Here is a 22216-nt window from a genome sequence, read left to right as displayed (position 1 = left end):
GGTGAGAACATTGTTTTGACAATGGTGGAATTGGAGTTTTCCTCCCAAAAGATATGGCATGTTAGGGTGGAAAGGTGGAAATACACCATAATTACACCTAATTAGAGGCCGTTTTCATTACTTACGGGTGGAATTTTTGCAATTCCACCTAGGAAAATCCAGTATAAAATTGGGTGAAAATGTATAAAAACAACCGCTTGGGAGGATCGGTTTGTTTCTACCCTTGGGATATCAAGAAAACTTCCCACCTTTTGGTGGAAATTTTGAACCACCTGTATGGGTGGTCGTTTACACCTTTACGATTTACAGTGCACAACCGTTTATGACGTCACACATAACATTGTGGTGAAACTACAATTGCATGGTAAACGTTGTTAAACATAGAGATATTACAAAATACGATAGATAGTCTTTGTGCATATATCAGGATTCTCCAACAGGACGTCCCGCGAAAGGGTGATTGTAACAATTTTTGGAGTTTGGGGCGATTTCAAAATTACTGATTGTATAAATATGTGCAATTACGGTTAAACTAACCTAACTAAAGGCAGAATTTATCGGTCTTGCAAACAAACCCCAGGTAGCTACATGGGGCGCATGAGCCACATGCTGCTATTTTAAAACATCGTATTTTAGCGATTCGTATTTTGTGATCTCGAGAGCAAAGCTGGGCATTTAATTTGCCACAGGTGACACTTTTCTGGGCTGTAAGGTGACCTCTTTCAAAGACAACGGTATCAAGCATTTCCTCGAACTTGTTTTGCTTTCACATTTCCTACAGGCTTACTATAGCGCTTTCCAAACTGCGAGGTATTTGTATCATTTACATTGGTAAATCTAGAGTAAAGGTGGCTGTACACAGACTGCGTATTCCGTCAACGTGCGTAAACGCATGCGAAAAACGGTCCGTAATCTGACGTGCGTAAACGGACCGAATTTACGTTCCGAATGTGGCTGCGGTGGGTGGTATACACAGGATCCGAACGATGCGACGTTTCGCTTGACTGCGTCCTACTCCAAATCAGTTGTTTGGCTGTTCGAAGCAGGAACACCGCTAATTTCATGAATTTGGGTTATCACCGTGGTGGTGGGATTTTAATATTACTGAACTCGAACACACCGACCAAAAAATGCAATTTAAAATGTTTACAATCAACATTATCAAACCTAACTTCACATAAACTCAACTCAACAATTCAACTCATTTGCTAGTAACAAACGTTGTTCAAATAAGATAGCAGTACAATAAAATTGCCAGTGGAAAACAAATGTCACAAATATTTGCATTTTTTTTCTTACATACACTTTTGAAGCAGACAAAATAAAAAGTACAAAGACACAGTGCACATGAACAATATGTTTAGATGGTAAAACCAGGGATGAACAAACACTGATAGGATTTTTTTGTGTATTTAACAGAATGCTTCATACTTCTGAAGAAATTCATTTGCTTTTCAAACCCCTCCTGGTACCCTCTTTTCAATTGCGTTTTCTTATTTTGGAAAGATAAAAGGCAATCCTAGCATCAGTAGGTGGCTTCTTACAATTTGGCAATGTGCTGGTTGTTGCCTGCAGGTCTCCTACAAATAACAAAAACATAAATGCAATAGTATGTAAAAATTAGTTTAGAAGTACTTTTGTTTACTCCACAAGTGCAATCTTTCATTTCGTTTGAATTTTCTGGTTTGTTTCCATCTCTCATATTAAACACAAACCTTGGTTACAAATTACAATGAAGATGTGAAAAATAATGCTATTTTTGATCGGAATTCTTTCCCTGCAGTACTCTGAAAGAATATTGTTTGAGTCCATGCCTTACAAACATAACACATACAGTAGGTTTATTACAAATATGAATCATAAATCATTTAATTTACATACCTGTGGTGTTGTGTATAAATCTTAAACCATTGGATTTCCTGTCTTTTTATATAGGTGTTGCATATGTCGCCTTTCTTTCACATTTTTCCTGGAGAAAAAAGTAACAGGCAGAAGTCACATATACTTCACAAAATGTACATTTGATAAGCAGATTAAACCCTCCCCAATGTACAATAAAAAGTTGTCAAAACAATTTGTGGTAAAAACCACAAAATATCTATAACCATTAAAAATGTATCCACATTGTAATAAAAATTAGTTAAATTACCTGTTAAACCAAACTCTGCTGAAGTTGAATTACAGGCATTTATAAGGTAGATTTCTCTCAACAGCAGGTTTCTCTCAAACAAGTTTTTCTTGTTAAACTTGATTTCTTTAGTTGATATTGCTCAATCAAAGGATTCTACAAATGAACATTTCATGATAACTTAAAGTGCATAATTCACAGATTGTTGCAGATACATCAACCAGTACTTAAGTGTATGTAAACAACAATTATGGACTTATGATTTCATAAGCAACATCCTAAATATTAATACAACATAGTTCCGAATTTCTAAACCCTGATGGCATATTTGCAGTTTCCTTTTTCTGAAACTTTGTGATGAATGACATTAACTGCCAGAACTTAGTTATGAACTGACTCTTCCCTGAACCCTTTGTTTCCCGAAAAGCTATTTGTTACTTACATTATCAGATTTTTGTATCCCGCTGTTGTTCTGCATTCCAGTCGTGTTCGAAGCCCGTCTTTTTGCCGATTTAATAATAAAACCTTGCATATTACTTCACTTCTATTTATTATTAGAAACAAAAGGGCTTCAAGTATTGTGATTTGATCAAAATAATTGATACTAATCAACCGATCTAGAAATATCTCTCAGTTTTGCACTATCACTACACCGAAAATCGCATGCGTACGATGGCCTTGCGTTAACGTCCGTTTCGTCCGTTTTCGGACAAAACGCATGGTTCGCATTCTGTGTATACACGTCGACGGAAGGCGACGGACCGAAATTTACGCGCGTATACGCATGACGGACGAAAACGGACCGAAACGGATCCTGTGTACAGCCACCTTAAGTTGGTGTAGCCTACATGAAAACTTAGCTTAGATACGTTGGATTTGCGTGAAACTGACCCTGTGTCTGTGTGCTGTTGCAGCAATTAAATTGGGTTTTATTGTTAACTTAATTGTAAAGTTTTCGTTTTGCTGTATGAATCTAATTGTCCACAAATGCTGAAGAGTCTATAGAACTTTCATTCAAAATAACAATCTCATGGGGGCCGGCTTTTAGCTAGCAATGCCCTAGAAAGGAGGCGATTTCGCCTAAAAAGGAAGACTAATCTAGACCTTTGCTTTGTTACTTTATCACAGGAAACAAACATGTGCAGAGATATTTACAATTTAAACTAGGTCTTTTAAAATCTAGCTTAGCCTACTAATACGCTTTATATCTTTAACCCTTCGGCCGTGAAAAGCAAGTAATAACCAGCATTAACTCATTTTACATAGAAATACACCACTTAGGGCTTAAGCAAGTTAGAGCTTTAGCCAGCTCAGTAGACTGGCGCAAAAACTGAATCCAGTAAAAATTCACTTGACTTGGAGCGACAATAAAAAACATTTCTTATCTCCAAAACAATTTATGGAAGAAATGAGATGATTCGAACTCGGGCTTAGGCATATGGCACAAAAGCAAATAACGTCATTCTGGAAACCATATACTTTACCTCAAATACAAACGATGGTGAGAACAAAAATTAGAAAAAACGAAGACCAAATGACAAGTGGTTTGTTTGGTCGAAAACCGTAAACAAAGCCGTTTCGTCATACATAGCCATAGGCGCAGGTTTTTTTTAAGGTTTGGTTTGGGTGACCGCTAAGTAGTTTTAAGAGACCGCAAGTGTTTCATTTAAATACCAAAAAATAGCCATATTTGCTTAAACGAATTATTTATTAGGCTACTGGCAAATTTTGGGAAACCGCTGGAGAAATTTGGGGGACCGTTTGCTAACCGGTTTGCTGATCTCATAAAATTTCGTGTGACGGTTCTATCGAACCGATGGGAATCGGCTAAATCCCACCACTGCCTATAAGAACTACGTAGCCGTGTGGTCGATTGTGGATTCATTGGCAGTTTGGTTATTATATACTTCTATTATACTAAAGCTTCGTTATTTAATTTATTAATATGGGTTTAAACAAAGGTAATTGATTCCATTCCATACTAAAATGTATGAATCAACAAACTCACATTGATACAGCACGCTTGAAAAATATGTTACCTCAACTGTATTGTGCAGCGGGCCTGGCTTGTTTTAATAAAACATTGAGGTCAATTTTAAACGCTGTTGTTCTACCAAATGGTCTACCAGAAACAATGACGGCTGCTAGTTTGCCTACCCATTTTTTCCGCCTGTCTGTACAATACACATGTATTATATCTCTTTCACGTAGGATAAAAAAGCACAGAAGTTCAAGTTCAAACAACAAAGAGCAAACTGACAAAAATTAAGTGCATCATAAAACTTTACATTAACAGAAAATAAAGTGCGGTTCTCCGCTCGTTCTTTCCAACATTGACGTCCACATTCTGGTTTGGTTCCGCCATTACAGACGTTCATCAACGCCACATTTAGATTCTTATCTTGAACGAACTAAAAATATTAGGTAGAGTACAATTTAAAAAATAATTAATGTCTAAACTACAAAGGATCAGCCAACAACCATATGCATGTCAGTGCACACCAGTTTCGACAACCGCCGAGCATATTTGCGGATTTATGAACTTAAACCATTTTATCCGCTACCATGTTTTCCTGATACGTATTTAGCATGTCAAATAATGCAAATGGCACAAAAAACTTTGAATCACGCCGAACTTCAGCCCTATATAACTACTACTTACAAATCTAAAGGACAAACACAAAAATTAAAGGATATAAATGGATGAAAAAGTTTACGAACGATGAAAATAGGAATATGGAAACACAGTGGTCCTAAACTGTTGCCACGGTGAGGTAAAATTAAATGTCAACAAAACTGTTAGGCCTCTATTTTAGTCCAATGCTTGGAAGTCATTATGCATGCTGTTCTCATTTGTTTTGTTTTTTTCTAAAAAAGATTAAAGTTCAACATCTTCGGTTTGTGCCAATTTTTTGAACTAGGATTTTGCACAAGTTTGCAACTGACAAAGGACAATAATATTCTCTGTTTTAAAATTCTACACGTACTTCATAAAATCAGGAGATTTGGAAAGAACATGTTCAAATTCGGAGCGACCAAGTTGATTGTCCTGATCCAGATCTGCTTCTCTCATAATCTGACACAAGTTGGAGTTAACGCATACTTAATAAAAAGGGTTTGTTGTTGCCCCAAACCTTACTGTAAGTGCTCGAAATTAATTGTGCAATAATAAAAACTGAATGTTTCGTTAGGATTTGTTTTTGTTTTTCAAGACAAAGCATTGTAATCAGTGGTGGGATTCAGCCGGTTCGCACCGGCTCTATAGAACCGTCCCATGAAATTTTATGAGATCAGCGAACCGCTTAGAATTACTGGTTACTGTCAGTGGACTTTTTGTAACAGAACCAGCTGAAAAATATGACTTTTGTGATACAACTTGCTGACAAAAAGTTTAAATCCCACCACTGATTGTAATGTAAAAATATTTCACAGAATACCTGCTAAGATGTTAATCATTAACAGGGTAAACGACTAACCTGACTGAAAGTCAAACATCAGCGTTTAATGATTATCTGTTTTGTGCATGTACAAAGTAATAGTGACTTTTCGTGTTCTATATGTTCAAAAAGTTACTTCCTTACCGAATCGATCAGACTTTTTGTGAGATCTTCATCCAAGCCATCCTTGTGTCCAGTCACGCATCCAACAACGTGACGTATGTCATCAGCGTCAATAAAACCATTAGCATTGCAATCTACAAACAAACCTTTATGATTTTGTGTTCGGTTACACACAAACTAGGAAACTGACCAAATATATCAAAAGCGTATGTCGATTTCAGAGCAAACGAAGCTTTTTCTGAAAGAACGTTCATCATGTCCAAAAAATCCTCAAAGCTCAAAGATGCTTCTTCGCTCGGAGTGGTGGAAAAAATGCAACACAATCTGTCCAAAAAAGGGTTTTGCTGAAACAAACAGACAATGGGCGCGTTAATTTTAAGAATGACTATAATGACTTATTCGTACTGCTCTGCCATATAAAAAAGTTTTATAAATGGCTGCGATCTGCAAGAATATTCTGCATCTAAATTATCCGTTTACCTTTTATTAGGTTTCTGTATCTAATACGATACATATTTCGCTGGCAGTACACGATTGGAATCAAACGAAGTGGTAGCAGTTGCTTCGGTTTATATTGTTATATGACACCATAATAAACGCAACTTATTAAAACATTGTTTTAAATCCGGCGATTTTCGTTTTACGGGAGGACAAAAACTCATTTATTCACGATCACACATAAAATGACAACAATTGCAACGAAAAAGATTTTAAATGAAACTAAGTAGTCAACAATCACGACAGAAATAGGAAAGGTGTCGTGACCAGTTCTAGGGAAAACTTTTGCTGAATATTTGTACTTTAAACGACCTTTGTCGAATATCTGAATTGGCGTTGGCTAACTCCTGCGGTTCAATCAAACCCATCGTAAGAACCATTGTTCTAACCAGTGGTTCTAAACCAGGGCCTATGGCCCCCCAGGTGGGCCACGAGCTTTGTTCCGGGGTCCACGGGTTAGATTCACCAGAAACACCCACTAAAATCCATTTCCTTTTTAACTTTATTCCCTAATTTAACCGACTATTTCACATACTATTTGTCTATATTGAGTTTTTTTACAATTACGGATTCTTGTTTATTCTATTCGACCTGTTTAAAGTCGAAATTAGTACCGAATTCCAACATGAGATTGCCATTTACATTTTTAAGGGGGCCACAGGTCCTACAGGGTTACTTGAAGGGAGCCACGAAGTTCAAAAGTTACTTTTAGGGAGCCACGGTCCACGAAAGGTTGAGAACCACTGTTCTGAACCTAAACATTGAAGCGCGAGCCAATCAGCGTATCAATGTACCATACGCAAACAATTCAAGTTATAACTAGAAGGGTGGCTCAGCACATATTGCCATTGCACATGCACTACGTACACTTTATTTAATAGGTCCCATATCAGCCACTGTATTTTATAGCCTTAGTTGTTTCTGCAAGCAGAAACTCATGGGTCCCCCACACATGCAAAGTTGTAAATAATGCATTTTGCAAAAAAACTATGATAAATTTTGGTGCTATCTGTTTAAACAGGGCGATAAAAAAGTCTGCAGACATAATCATGCTATATGAGGTACAAACCATTCAAGTCACATTCAATTCGGCAATTGTTTGCAAAATTTAACCATTGCTGGGGTTAATGAGGTAAATGGTGGGACTACATAGCAAAACTTAACAATCAACACCTCAAAATAGAATATTATAAAAAATTTCTAAATTTCATGACATTGTTTAAAAATAACTGATCGGATTACAGGGTAAAACGTGAAATTCGACACCTAAAACTGCCATATTGCACAAACTGTCAAAATTTCATGCAACTTGGCCAATGTTTAGAAACTACACCCACTTAGGGGTTACTGGGGTGTAGGTGGGGGTCACAGGGTAAAAGAGATCAATGGATGATGTATTTTATAAACTGTCTATATTTCATTAAATTTAGACATTGTTTAAAAAATTCACTCATTTTAGGGGGCCAGTGGCATTAATCTTGGGGATGCAGTGTGAAAAACTACAATTAACACCTAATTATGGCAAACTGTGAAAATTTCATCCAATTCGGACATTGTTTAAGAACTTCACCAATTTTAGGGGGCCAGTGGGGTAAACATTGGGGCTGCAGGGTGAAACACAACAATCGACACCTAATTATGGCAAAATGAACAAATTGTCAAAATTTCATCCAATTCGGACATTGTTTAAAAAATTCACTGTTTTTAGGGGGCCAGTGGGGTAAACATTGGGGCTGCAGGATGAAACACAACAATCGACACCTAATTAGGGCAAAATGAACAAACTGTCAAAATTTCATCCAATTCGGACATTGTTTAAAAATCAGCCTTTTGGGGGGGGGGGGCTGGCTGGGTAAATATTGGGGCTGCAGGGTGAAACACATAAATCGACACCTAATTATGGCACAAAGAACAAACTGACCAAATTTCATCCAAATCATACATTGTTTAATATTTTACCCATTTTAGGGGGCTGATGGGGTAAATACTGGGGTGATTAAGTCAAACAAACCAAAAGGCACATCTACATAACCATATCTTCCATCTGTGAAAGTTTCATCCAAATCCAACAAAGATTTGTTGCCAAAAGTGCATGGACAAACTTCACGGCGGAAAAAAGAAAACAAAACAAAACATAGTGAAATCAAGATGCGTCCCCTTCAGGGAAGGGGACCCATAAATATACTGTGTTTTTGTTTTAACTGTGTTTTTAGGCCTTTACTGGATAAAATTTCAAATATTTTGTCCGCCCTTGTCCTGATTAGTTCGTGCTTAATTATTAGAGACAATCATGGTTCTGTTGTTTAATTTACCTTCAGTTCTGGCAATTTTGTCAGGTCTTCCGGGGAAACAGTTGCTTGCCTGTTTGTAGCTTGAGAGGACGGTAAAAGTGATGAAAACTTTTTCCACAAGCTACAAAATCGCAACGATTATGTAAACAAACACGTAACGTATGCAAAACTACATTGAAGCATCGCAACAAACTATATTACTCGATGATTTCTCCTTCCGTAAAATGTGTGATGTCAGCATATTCCGCCAGTTCCTCTCTACTGAAAATGCTTGATGACAAACCCATGTTTTTTTAAAGTCGTTGTTAGATTTTCGAATATGTAATTCTGCGAAATATCATGCCAGTGCTGTTGAACATAATGTAAGATCAAAATTAGACATTGGCTGTAACGGACTGTTGCTGTAGTAATAAAAACAATGTATCGCTTCAATATAGAAGTCGAAAGAGAAATTATCTATTTCAAACACTGTTTCGAGTATTGGTGTAATATGTCGCAGCAAATTTAATGTAACATTATATTCCGTGAAGTTCTGTGTGGCGTGTTGTTTGAATTATTCACAAGTTTATTGGACTTTATACAAGCCGGGTGCTGGTGTCTTATACAGTAATACGTTTATAAACAATATCAATACCATTTTGAGACGAAACAACATTAAACAACATAAATTTCGAATACAAAATATTAGTAGGCTATTAGCTTGTGCTTGAGATAAAATATTTTCTGTCTACGGGGTGTATACTGGCTGTGGCTAACTATGTAAATGTCCATAAACATGCAGCACTGGTAGTTTATAACTAACTGCGGTTACATTCGTACCTGCCTCTTGTCAACTGTCTGCTGACAGCGATAAAAAATCACGTAAGCTGTCTGAACGCCACACTGATACGCGTAAACAGCAATTTCAATAATCTGACACCATCAACGCTTATTAAAGCATACAAACGCTGAGAACAGATCAAGCCACTTCCACTATATTTCCACCTCCCAACTGCCAATCGTGTTTTAGATATGTTGTCTTCATACATGCGCCAATATGTGTACGGCGCGTCAATAACAATAACAAGCGATGCCTACTCCCGTGATTGTGAAACTAATTTTGTCCGTGGAGTGTTTGCCCTGTTCCAAAGGCAGTCTACGTCACAAGCCCCCTTATTGTCATGTGAGGTCGCGACAGCAAACAAAGTACGTTTTGTTGGCTTTGGGCACAGTCGTGGCTTGTCCTCATACACGCTTCAGTGCATTCAAGAATTTTATGTCTTGCTTATTCATCATCATCATCCAGTGCCATGCCTGAACCAGGCTTCGGCTGCCGTGAAACACTGGTTTCTCCAAATGTGTCTATTTCTTGCCAATTTAAAAATATTCTCTGCTTGGATGTCTAGAAAGTCCCTTAGTTGATTAATTAGCATTTTCCTTTGTCGTCCAGGTGAACGTTTTCCACATATTTTGCCACACGAAATTAGGTACTCTTGTTTTTGTTGTCTGGTTATGTGGCCGAAAAACTTGAGTTGTCGATGTTTCATTGTGCTTAACAATGCCCTTTCTTGATTCGTCTGAATTAATACCTCATGATTGGTTTTATGGGAGGTATACGATATTCGTTGCATTTTTCTCAGGAACCACATCTCAGCCGCACTCAGGTTGTCAATCAGCTCTTTTATGAAAGTCCAACTTTCACACGCGTAGAGTAGAACGGGCCACACATAACTTTTAAGAACTCTCACACGGGTATTGATATTTAATTTTTTGTTTGTCAATGTTGTCTTGAGGTTTATGAAGCAATTTTTTGCCTGTGCAACTCTGGCTTTAATTTCATATTTGCACCGACATCGTCTGTTATTATACAGCCAAGATATCTAAACCTTCGGGTTTGCTTGATTGGTTTATCTTGCTTATTAAGCCGTAATAAATAGTTGCTGTTCAAAAATCGCCTTGTTGGCATGTTAATAGTAGATAGTGCATTGATGCAATGACTGGCAGCAACTACAGTTTGTAAAAAATACTTTTTCTAATATGTTTAAATGTGACAAATCTTTCAGCCACAAAAAATAATTGTTAAAAACGCTCAAAAAGTAAAATGCGGCAGCCTACTATTTAAAATAACAGAACATTTTTAATTCCTGCTTGGTTGAAAACGCACAACCTAAATACGTTATACACTTCACAAGGACTGCTTTAACCTCGGCATATTTTTTCCTGTACTCCATCTTGCCTAGGGTTGCCATACGTCAGGATTTTCCCTGACATGTCAGGGAATTTAGTGTTTAAATCTGCGTCAGGGTGAAATGTTAAAATGTACTTAAAAGTCAGGAATTTAAGAAAAAATATACACATATAGGCCTACTATGAAATAATGTTCCAACGGAGAAAGTTTCTAGTAGTTAGCTACAACCGCGTCTATACCATGAAACGTAAAGGGGTAAACTGGCGGCGCGCAGGTTAACGTACAAGGTTACTGTTTCGTTTCGCAGTGTGTGTGCGCGCGTAACAATATCTGTTTGTTACTAGTTGTCTAAAAATACGCGTTAAATACAGAAATAAAAACCCGCGTCTCAAGAAAGCACAGCATTCGATGCTACATGGGAACGTGGGAAATTTCATTTACTTTAACTATGTACCTAATATGCAAGGAACTAACTAACAACAAAAAGTCGAATGTTGTGAGACATAAAAACGTTTTTACAGTGGCATTTTATTTCAAATTTAAAAAGGTCTTTGTGGCTCCCATTGTTTGTTTTGTCTGTGTGAAATCGGTCCGCGACCCCTGATATATGTGCTTATTGTTTCAAGAATAGTAAGAGTAGTGAGCTTAGCCTAATAAACAGTGTTTCATACCGGAACGGAACGGAACGTTATATCGGAACGAAATAAACAATTTTTGGCTCAAATACCGGAACGAAATACCGAAATAAAAAAAATATATATAATATACCGGAACGGAACGAAATACCGTTATTTTTTATTCCGGTATTTCGTTCTGAACATCTGACATGAAACAATTGCTGAAAATTTCGCGCCGTTAAGCTCTTACAATTTACATTCGTTTGACCATCATTGACAAGTGTTATATGTGACGTATAACAACTACCGACAATATTTTTTGTGTTGCAACTTTCTTTTTTCGCTTAAAAACCAGAAAGAAATGTTCTTTTGTTAAGACCGAAATACCGAAAAATACGGTTATAAATTTATTTCGGTCAGACCGGAACGAAATGAAAATATCGGTCCAGAACGAATTATTAAATAACGAAATAAATAATTTGCTCAGAACGAATAACGTTATTTCGTTTCGTTCCGTTCCTGTATGAAACACTGCTAATAAACTTAACTAAACAGAAGCCTATCGCAGAAAGTTAATTGACAAGGATCAGAGTATCGTATCCAACGTTTTATCGTGTCGCCGTCCGTGTGACTTCCGAATGTTCTAAATTTATTCCGGAATAAAAGTGTTTGGTCGCAAAAAAGGTTAACTTAGCGGTTCTCAAACTCCGCGGTTCTTTCGGGCATTTTGCGGGATCCGGAAAAAGGTGGAAGTAATTCTATATTCTTATTTGGCTCAGTTTATGCAACTGAATAAGTTTAAATCAAAGTGAAAGTAAGAATCGACCGTCTCCAGTGCTAAACAGTAGGCTTTATTGCATGACAACCAACAAAAATGCAATTGTTCGCGCACAATTGTAATGTTTTTTTTTGTCTTGTCTGTGATGTCAGATTTGGATCATTGTTATGTGCAATTTTGCATAACCAGCTAAAATCCTACAATCTACTTTCGTTTTTCTGAGATACACATTCACGCTTACGGACCGCGAGCCCTCGAAATAATAATGGTAAGCCCTCGAAATAATTTAGAAAAAAAACGAAAAGGTTTGAGAAAAAATGGGTTAACGCAACCGAGATAAATTTTGTCAGGGATTGTATGTCATAAAATATGGCAACCCTAATCTTGCCAGATGTTAACATGTTTTAACCTCATAGTGCAACTAGCTTCAGCTGGTCTCAGGTCTACGTGGATTTTAGTCAGTGGTGGGATTCAATTTTTTTGTCAGTAAGTTCTATCATAAAAGTCATATTTTTCTGCCGGTTGTGTAGCAAAAAGTTGTATTTCTCGGCAAATAAAGTGATTATTTTATATACGCCACACTAAAAAACAGTAGTCGTCTCATGATATGTACTTATGACGAAACAATTCATTTTTCAGACAAATGATCACAAAAGGAAAACTACTACATTAATTGCACGTTATATTGTTTTACCTTTGCACCACTTGCTGGCTCGGGTATGGCCCTACGCTGGAACATAAGTCTTTTTCACGATTGCCACCTTTTGTACAGTCCTGATTAAGTTAAACTACTCTCACCCGCACGCTTGCAGTGTTCTTATTTATACTTGCACAAACTTCTGAATGTTATTTTTTTTACCGAACACAAGTTGTTTTCACAAAAACATTTTCTACTTGAAGTGGTGTAGTCTTGTAGCCTACATGTGTTGCTAATTATTGCATTGCCTTTGTCCTGGAACCAGTTAACTGCTGCTGTTTGTTTGTTGTTGCAGGACTATCATAGATTAAACCATCCTTCTGTCTTCATAGAAAACGGCTGTGCTGACAACGAGCTATTCAAATTTGAATTATTCTTTGCAATATTTCATTGCTGTTTGTTCTTTTTTTGTGTGTTTTTTCTTCTTTTGGGTTTATTGTTTATGCTTTATTATTACTATTATTATTATTTATTTTTGTACTTCTTTGGACGTGTATAAACTAATATCCTTATTTATTTTAAATGACTAAATCAACTGCCAAAATACTCATCAATAATTTTAACTGCAAGTGAGTCCAAGGTTAACTATTAATGGCGACTAGGGATTTGTTGTGTGTTCTTCCTTCCGGCGCTTGAAACTATCCCGCAGGGTTTCTTTCGGTGGTTTCTTTTCCTGTCGAACCCCACCCTCTTTCCCTAACACGGGTGGTTAGATTCTAGGGCCCCCGCGACTGGTCCCACCATCGCTTCCCCCCCAGTTGTGTTATACTCATTTTGCGCCACACTCACTTTCTTGTGAGCACCCGACATATAACGCCTGATAATACGGTGTAGCTGCAGCGCGTTGTACCACTTTCCACCAATTGTGCCCGACACTTTTTTGCGCTTCATAACGTTTTAACGTTGCGCAGCTATTTCCGGCTTGGTGATTGTTTTAGTGCAATTGTGTTGCTATGTTGTCTTTCACCAAGCGAAATAAACTCAACTCAACTCAACTCAACTACAATTTAAAAATAAAAATAAAACACATGCTCCTCGTTCTATTACCACATTTTCACGTTGTAAATGTTTGCATTTGTTTTACCACACATGAATTTAGCATGTTCAGGTAAAAAAGATCTCTTGTCATGTTAAATATTTGAAAATCGCACTGGCATACACGCAGCAAGTAGTTGGTACTTCAAATCTTACGTATTTATTATATTGAACGTTTACGGTCTCCGTAAATTTAGTAGGTAAACACGTTTTTGTGTTGATTGATTTGGCGAAAAGAAAACAAGACAAGAGGTATGAAAAGTATGCGTTAGAATCGTGTTTGTCATTGTGACTGCTATTACTGTCCTTTTGAAAATTACCATTCCATCTTTTTACAGGAATTGCTACCCCTTAAAAGATACAGGGATCAGTGTAAAATATAAGGGAACTGTGTACAGCAAAAGCTACAACAGAAAGTGAACTTCAATGTTGGCTGAAGGTACGTGATACGTAAGGTCCGTTGTACGGCCGGATCCTAACAAGAATTGGTAGTTAATACTTGGGAGCAAAGCAAACACTAGTGCAGCTAAAATATAAAGGATTGCTTGCAGCAGCACCTTCCAATCGGCCATCGCTTGATGTGCTTTCATATCACTTGGTCGGTACATGATATTTTCATTGGGTCTTCAAAAATAAATACAATCAATAACTGGAATGTAGTATCCTAAGCATGTAATTTACGAAATCTATTCTGATAAAATGTACAATCAATACAAGCACAATATATTCCAGTCACTGAATTGTTTCATATTTTTAACTCAGAGGGAAAAATTATTCAATATACTTGTACATTGCCAGTCATAGACTGCACATTTTAAATTAGCCCTATGGACACTACTTGTTGCATATTTTTAATCATTTTGTGGACATTAACATGGGTTTATGCTATTCACTTAGTGCAACTTTACAATATTGTTCATTATAAAATATAAAAGGCAAACTGAGTGGCGAGTGCTACCCAAAACTGTTAAAAGGTTGTTAAACAGTCAGTCAGCTTGACTACCCGTGACCAGTGACTACTGCTATATATAATATGTGATGCAAAACAAAGTCATAAACAATTTGTTACACCTTTGTTGCAATTAATTGTTTCCTAATTTGCCGGTTTCTCTAATATTATATTGATGAACCAAGAATAAATTCTGACAGGATTGATAGTATTCTGTTTCTGTTTTTATGCAACATTACAACAGAGACAAAAAGTTTTAAAGTTTGGTTGATTTTTATACTTTGGAATCCAAAAAAATAGCACAAAAAATTTGTACACATACAATTCTTTTTTGCTTGCAAAATAAACAAGTAGGGCAATTAGGTGATATATTTGTTAAATATGATATAGAATATATTTAAATTGGCGACATTCTAAAAAGCCACTTTTGTAATTAATCGTAAAATGATTGCATTTGGACAGCTCGTCAAAGAAAGAAATGGTCTATTGACCCAAGAAACTCTGCTTGGTCCAACGATGATCAGAGATATGGTGTAAAAATGCTTGAAAAAATGGGATGGAACAAAGGAAAAGTATGTACTCAATTTTCAAAGCTGTTATTTTTTTAAATAAATGTAAGTTTAGGGCCTGGGGATGAATGAAGATGGAGGTACATCACATGTTAAAGTTTCACATAAAGCGGATAATCGTGGTTTGGGTTGCAGCTTGTCCTATGAGGTAAGTCATACATCCATTTTGTCATAGGCGCCGACTTTAATTTTTCATGGGTATGCCATATACAGTATATGACGTCACAAAATGACGTCATGAAATAACAAATTCATTTCCTGTTACTACATGATGAGACTATGTTAAAGCTTGCAGTAGAAAAGTTTACACACCATAGTTCCACTACCAGGCCCTTCTGCTAGTGTTGCAATTCAACACATGTTTGTGTGTGGTAACATTACAAATAAATGGGAACCACTTGCCGAAATTACAGGGAGGCGGAACAATAAAGATAATAAAAAGATTTAGGTCGGACGTCACCTTATGTCGCAAATTATAATAGTGTTTAACATTTATTATGGGTCCCCTTCCTTGAAGGGGACACATCTTGATTTTACTCGATTTCTTTTTTTCTTTCTTTTTTTCTTCCCTGAAGTTTGTCAACCCCTTTTTGCCCTGAAATGTTTGATGGATTTGGATGAAACTTTCACAGATGGTAGATATAGTTATGTAGATGTGCCATCTGCTTTGTTTGTCATGATAACCCCAGTATTTACCCCGCTATCCCCCAAAATGTAAAATGTGGTTGGTGCGCACCACAAACGTTAGTTTTGTGTGATGTTATAAAGGCAACCATATATACATTATTAATGTTTGTAGGTTGTTTGGTGGATGTTTTTGCAGTTGACAGTCAGGGGGTGTTAACAGCCTTATGACGTCAGAGGCAATAACGGTTGTTGCTCAAAAGCCCCTCCAGTGGCCAAATGTTTAAACATTTGCCGATTTGGACAAAAATTTACAGGACTGTGGATTGGGTTATTGTGGTTTGATATTTTTTTAGTTTTGGAGTAGAGACCAATTATTTACCCCACTAGCCCCCCAAAAAGGGTGAATTGTTAAGTAGTGTTCGAATGGGATGAAATTTGGACAGTTTGTCCATTGTGCCACTGTTAGGTGTTGATGGTTGTTTTCCAACCTGTAGCCCCAACATTTACCCGCTAGCCCCCTAAAAAGGGGGAATTTTTTAAACAATGTCTGAATTGGATAAAATTTGAAAAGCTTGTAGAGCAGGGGTGTCAAACGTGCGGCCCACCAACAGTTTTTGTGCGGCCCGCGAAATAACTTTTAGAAGTTATATGTGTTTCACTCAGGCGGAATAGCCTGTCAGACACGTGAGTTTACATGATACAATCATTCTCTTTAAGGAGTATATGCGGCGTTTTAATAAGATGAGAGAAATAGCCCATCTTTAGAATCAGCAATTGCGATTGTTGCGTCATTGTATGCGATTGTTTTCTCACAAATCAATAAAACACACTTGGTTATTTCACTCTGCTACATTGTTTATTTCGTTGATAGTTATAACAAAATTATTTTTAAATGTAGCTAATTGCATTAATGAACATTTAACTGTTTAATCATGCAATATTTTTGTTGTCACGTTACACTGCAACAAATGTTTCGAAAGTGCGGCCCTCGACTTAATTACAGGTTTGGTTTTGGCCCTCAAAGCAGTTTGAGTTTGACATCCCTGTTGTAGAGTAGCATCCCTGTTGTAGACCCCTACAGTGGGTGAAGTTTTTTAACAATGTCTGAATTGAATGAAATTAGGACAGCTTGTGCAATTTTCCAATAATAGCAGCTGATTGTTGTGGTTTAGTCTAATTTGTTGCTATTTACCCCTTCATTTTTCAGATAGAACATTCAATAGAAAAACCTTTAAAAATGCCCCGAATGGAAGAAAATTTAGATAGTTTGTACTCCACATAGCATGTTTATTTATGCTCAGTACCAATCATTGTGTTTGACCTTACAATACCAAACTTTCACATGGTTATTTGTTGAAATGCATTATTTACAACTTCGCATGTGTGGGGACCCATGAGTTTCTGCCTGCAGAAACAACTAATTTTATAAAAGACAGTGTATGATATGGGACCCAATATAAAATAAGTGTAGGGAATATATTATTTTTTAAATAGGTTATAGTGTATATGCAAGGGCAATATGTGTTAAGCCACCCTTCTAGTTTTCTCTGTAATAACTATTACAAAAATGCTTTGTTTTTACGCAACAAAGCCCACACACTTCTGGCCTAGCCATTACAAAAATTAACTTTTGGCAAGCTAACACATTAATTTTGCCAACCTTTGTGATGTAACAATAAGCGTTGTTGTTTTTTCGGTTGGTTAAAGGCAGTTAGAACAAAGATTGGACTGTATTCTCAAAATTTAGTTCACAAACGCTAAACTTTTTATCATGTGGTTGTTAACGTATAACCCGGGGCAGCAGCTCTCCCCCTTCCCCTGTAAGCGAGCGCCAACACCTTCGTTTTACTTTTTTACCACCCTTTAATGTTCAAATTCCAATGCTTCTTGAAGACGTTACAATTGTCATGATTGTAATGAATTCAAATAATTCATGGGTTGTGAAACAATAACCGTGATTGAAATCAATTGTGTACGGTGCATTTTTGGTTCGTATCAGAATATTTTTTAGAATAATTTCCATAAAGCATTTAACGCATGACAAACGTTGGTCCGATTCTCGGGTATGCGGCATACCCAAGGTTTTTATCTGGATATGCCTGGAAACGGGTATGTTCGGCGCCCATGCATTTTGTGTTGATAAACTTTCAGTTATGTTTAAAACTAGTGTGCAAAGCCATTTGGGTTTTGGATAGTATATATGTCAAATTTAACAAATTATTTTTACTTGCAAGAAAATATGAAACCAATTTATTGCATGACGTATATTTTGTGTTTAAAAATAATTGCAAAGTAAGTTACCTTTTTGTGGAAAAGTATAGTTTTGTGTTAACAAGCAACACAGCCTATTAACTGTTTTTGTTTCAAGATGTGTTTTGTATTTTGCAGAACAACTGGGTAGCTCACCAAGATGACTTTTCAAGTCTACTTAATCAACTCAACACCGATCATGATAAACAACAAGAAAACAAACCTAGTACAATACTTGTTTGTTTGTTTTAGTGAAACAGTTTTATGGTTAAATATGAAACATAGTTATTTCATATTTAACAGATTCCAACTTAAATGTTGCTGATTTGGAAACGCAGTCAAAATCACAGAAAGTATTACATTACCAGAAATTTTCTAAAGGTTGGTGTTACAAACTACAACATTTTTGAAAAAAAAAACAATAACGAATTTATTTTAATCAGGGAAAAATTTAGCTTTGTACAAGCAAGAAGATATGTCTGCAATTTTTGGATGCCCTATAAAAACAACAACCACTGAGTGTAATAACAGAAAATTGAAAAAAAAAGTATTTGTGGAGTATGTTTTAGTCAATTTTGTTCACACAATTTAAAAACTTTTTTTAAAGATTGATCACAAAGAAAAAGTACCAAAGCATGAAGTAAAAATACCTCACAAAAGAAAAAGTGAAACAGAAACTGAAGGTTTCACTGTAAAATCTGAATATAACATTCAAGAGTATTTCAAAATGCGAAAAGCGGAAATCGCCAGAAGTAAATCCGAAAATATTGTAAGTGACACTTTTTTGTGGGATTTTAGGTGATTGGTAAATCACATATTGTGTATGTCAGATTGCAAAGAAATCTGCACCTATTGAAACAGCGTCTTTTGATCCCAACATGGATGTTGACAATTATGGCAATGGCAAGAAATCTGATAAAAACAAAACAAAAATTTACAAAGTGAAGAAAAAGAAACGGAAAAAGGTTCATTCGAAAGTGGATCAGAACAGCATAAGTCACAAAAAGATTGATAATGCTGATGACATTGGTTAATCCAAAAGTTGTTATGCGTAGTTAGACATAAGCAAAAAATAAATCATGTTTTATCATTTTCTGCTTAATACAACCTTTAAACCATGGTTCAGCAACCTTTGTGCCAATTATCCATGTCAAGATGGTTAAGACTTGTGCCAACATTTGTATCCGTGATAGTGTTTGGGCTAGCTAACTTGAGTAGAAAACTTAAAACAGACAAATTCATGTGTGTAGGCTTGGTTTTTAAATTACATTTTAACAAACTAGCAAGGTAATAGTTAAAATTTATCAATTAAGTACTTGAATATCGAAGTGCCACACGCCATGAAATATCACTTCGCACGCCATGGCTTGACGACTGTTTTAAACCCATCTACCTTCCCAGTTTGATGATTTGGTAAACCAATCATTTGTTAAAGAGCCCCGGCACCGGAAAATTATTTTTTAATATGTTGTTTGTCATATTTTTATAAACACGATTTCAGGTTTAAAACCACAAAAATCAATGTTACTAGTTTTTTTTTTTTTATTATTTATTTGCGATAACTAAGACACGAAGAAAGACAGATACATTAAAAGTACAACAGAACAAACAGACAAACGCTAAGTATTTAACGGCAATCAGAGGCCAGACCACTTGACTAAGCACTCTGTACGTTTTTTTCTTTTAGTTGCAATAATTAGTTGGGATTGTTTCGTTATTTTTAATGCGTTAATAAATCTGTTCACAGTAGGTTTGTTTTGTGCATATTTACATTGGTATATCACAAACCGGGCACATAGAAAAATACAATTTAACAGTGGTGTAACAGAACTGTACGAATAGGTTCCAAATAAACATAACGCTACATTCGGTTTAATATTCAGTAATAGTTTGCGAGAGATCCAAGAAGTAACATTTTCCCAATATTGGGCGACAACTTTGCAAGTGTAAAACAAATGAGAAATGGTTTCAGGGAAACTTTGGCAGAAAACGCACTTTTCTGAAGTTACTATGCCAAAATTGTATAGTTTATTATTTGTTATTTGATTTGAAATGCTCTTAATTTTGTTTCTAAGGTACAGTTATACGTGTTCCTGTACACCTCCCTCCAGTTGGGCTTTTCTGTACTAATCCCTATGTCGGTTTCCCACTTTTTCTGTTCTTGTGTTGGCGGTTCTGATGTGTGATCTTTTACGAAGTTGTAAGTTTCTTTAACTGCGCCGCGCAGGGCTATGGTATGCAACCAAGGTGGTTTAGTTTCAGGGGGTACTCTATTGGTTTGTGGGTCGTTTATATCCCAATTGTCTGGGATTGCGGCGATTAATTTGATAAAATAGGTGAAATCTTGATTTGTTGGCTGAAAGTTAAATTTGAGGGCAAGTTCGTCGTATGTATAGTAATCACCATCATTGTTAAGTAGATCAAGGTGACTGAAAATACCAGCGCGAATTAGAGGTGGCATGTAAAAGGGTTTTAGGCGTGATCGGACTTATTTATTCAACCAAAGGGGTCTATAAACATTAGCGGGGAGATTTGTAAGTTTTGCGAATTTTTTGCAGACCGAGACTGCCCTTCTTAATGTTCGTAAGGGGATTGATTGAAGGAAGAGTTTTGAGTTGGGAGACACACTGCTGTTTAACCACGAGTTGAATTCGCTGGGGCTCCCGACCGAGGTTTCGAGATCTTTCCATGGAGATGCATACGAGTTGTTAAATAATCGATTGACCCATTTGATATCTAATGACACCAGATATGCGTCCAGGTCAAACATATTGATTCCCCCATCCTCAATATTACAACAGAGCTTTGCTCTTTTTACTTTTTCCCATTTTGAGTTCCAAATGAACTTTAAAAAAATTCTTTTAAGGTTTTTGACGAATGCTTCTGGTAATTCGGTAGGTACAACATTGACTTTGTAGGTCAAGGTGGGAATAATTAAACTTTTTAAAATGCAGACTCGCCCAATTAGCGTTAGCCCTCTGCCTGACCAAATGTTTAGTATGGCTTTAGTTTTATCAATTAGTCCTGCGAAGTTTAATTGAAACAGTTCTTTTGGCGAGCCGGTAATAGGGAAGTTAATTCCGAAGTAACGAAAATAGGTTTGGGGCCACGATAGTCCTTTATCTAAATATGGTTTCTCAAGCGATGAGCGTTTTGAGCCAATAAAGAACGCCACTGACTTTTGGATGTTAATTTTACAACCAGACATCAGGCCAAATTCGTTAATAATTGAAAAGGCTTTGTCAAAGTTTGATACGTCCCCGTTTAAAAAAACAAGTGTATCATCCGCCAGAAGTGAGACCTTAAAATTGATACCATTTAAGTTAAGCCCAATTTCATCATCTAGGTCTAGGCGAAGCGCCGCGGCTAAGCATTCTATACAAAGCACAAACAGAGTAGGAGATAGGGGATCTCCCTGTCTTACACCTCTTTCGATTTTAAATTCGCATGACAACTGGTTGTTGTTAATTAGTTTGCTTGTGGGGTTGCAGTAGCAACATTTTATCCAATGAATAAGTTTTTCACCAAATCCGAATGTTTGTAATACCGCGTAAATAAAGTTCCACTCGATCGTATCGAACGCTTTATAAATATCCAACGAGAGAATAGCGCCTGGGCATTCATAAAAATCCGCACAATCAATTATGTCAAATAATAGGCGAAGGTTATCACCAATAAATCTTCCTTTAATAAATCCGTTCTGGTCTGCTTTGACAAGATGGTGTAAATTGAGTTTGATGCGATTGTTTACAGCTTTGGACACTATTTTATAATGGGCATTTAGAAGAGTTATAGGTCTATAGTTCGTGACGTATTGTTTATCTTTACCGGGTTTGGGAATCAGGGTCACCACACCTTGGCGTTGAACTGGGCTGAAATGACCCATTTTCTCCGAATATTGCCATGCGTCGCAAAACAAGTCTTTGAGATCGTCCCAAAACGTTTAAAAAAATTCAATTGGAAAGCCATCAAGACCTGGCGATTTGTTTAGGGGCATCAGCGTCGCGTAAAACTCTTTTTCTGTAATTGGTAGCTCGCTATCCTCTAGTT

The 22216-nt window shown here is 36.6% G+C and overlaps 2 protein-coding genes and 1 long non-coding RNA gene across 6 annotated transcripts; 1 reads left to right on the top strand and 2 right to left on the bottom strand.

Annotated features, from left to right (window-relative positions):
• Positions 1–1204: 1204 nt before the first annotated feature.
• Positions 1205–2960, bottom strand: LOC145230690 (uncharacterized). Of its 2 annotated transcripts, XR_013860729.1 has the most exons (4): positions 2571–2960; positions 2150–2284; positions 1882–1969; positions 1205–1580 (listed from the first exon to the last, which is right to left on the bottom strand). It is a non-coding gene; the product is annotated as an uncharacterized LOC145230690 (long non-coding RNA). The 2 variants fall into 2 exon arrangements; XR_013860728.1 differs by lacking the exon at positions 2571–2960 and having other exon boundaries at positions 2150–2548.
• A 1358-nt stretch (positions 2961–4318) lies between these two features.
• Positions 4319–8816, bottom strand: LOC145229917 (calcium and integrin-binding protein 1-like). The gene is made up of 6 exons (XM_080095261.1): positions 8679–8816; positions 8499–8598; positions 5879–6032; positions 5710–5822; positions 5116–5204; positions 4319–4539 (listed from the first exon to the last, which is right to left on the bottom strand). Exons 1-6 carry the CDS (start codon positions 8762–8764, stop codon positions 4518–4520), a joined length of 564 nt encoding a protein of 187 aa, XP_079951387.1. The 5' UTR covers positions 8765–8816; the 3' UTR covers positions 4319–4517.
• Positions 8817–12502: 3686 nt separating this feature from the next.
• On the top strand, positions 12503–19291 carry LOC145228492 (PIN2/TERF1-interacting telomerase inhibitor 1-like). Of its 3 annotated transcripts, XM_080093565.1 has the most exons (10): positions 12503–12525; positions 13972–14023; positions 14110–14210; positions 15183–15292; positions 15345–15437; positions 18305–18392; positions 18470–18547; positions 18610–18713; positions 18774–18935; positions 18997–19291. In XM_080093565.1, exons 3-10 carry the CDS (start codon positions 14198–14200, stop codon positions 19198–19200), a joined length of 852 nt encoding a protein of 283 aa, XP_079949691.1. In that variant the 5' UTR covers positions 12503–12525; positions 13972–14023; positions 14110–14197; the 3' UTR covers positions 19201–19291. The 3 variants fall into 3 exon arrangements, with proteins under 3 accessions (XP_079949691.1, XP_079949689.1, XP_079949690.1); XM_080093563.1 differs by lacking the exon at positions 12503–12525 and having other exon boundaries at positions 13914–14023; positions 18452–18547; XM_080093564.1 differs by lacking the exon at positions 12503–12525 and having other exon boundaries at positions 13929–14023.
• Positions 19292–22216: the final 2925 nt, after the last annotated feature.

Source organism: Phallusia mammillata, chromosome 5, assembly GCF_965637545.1.
Source record: "Phallusia mammillata chromosome 5, kaPhaMamm4.hap1.1, whole genome shotgun sequence".
NCBI classification, from domain to species: Eukaryota; Metazoa; Chordata; class Ascidiacea; order Phlebobranchia; family Ascidiidae; genus Phallusia; species Phallusia mammillata.
This window is presented reverse-complemented; position numbering and strand designations above follow the sequence as displayed.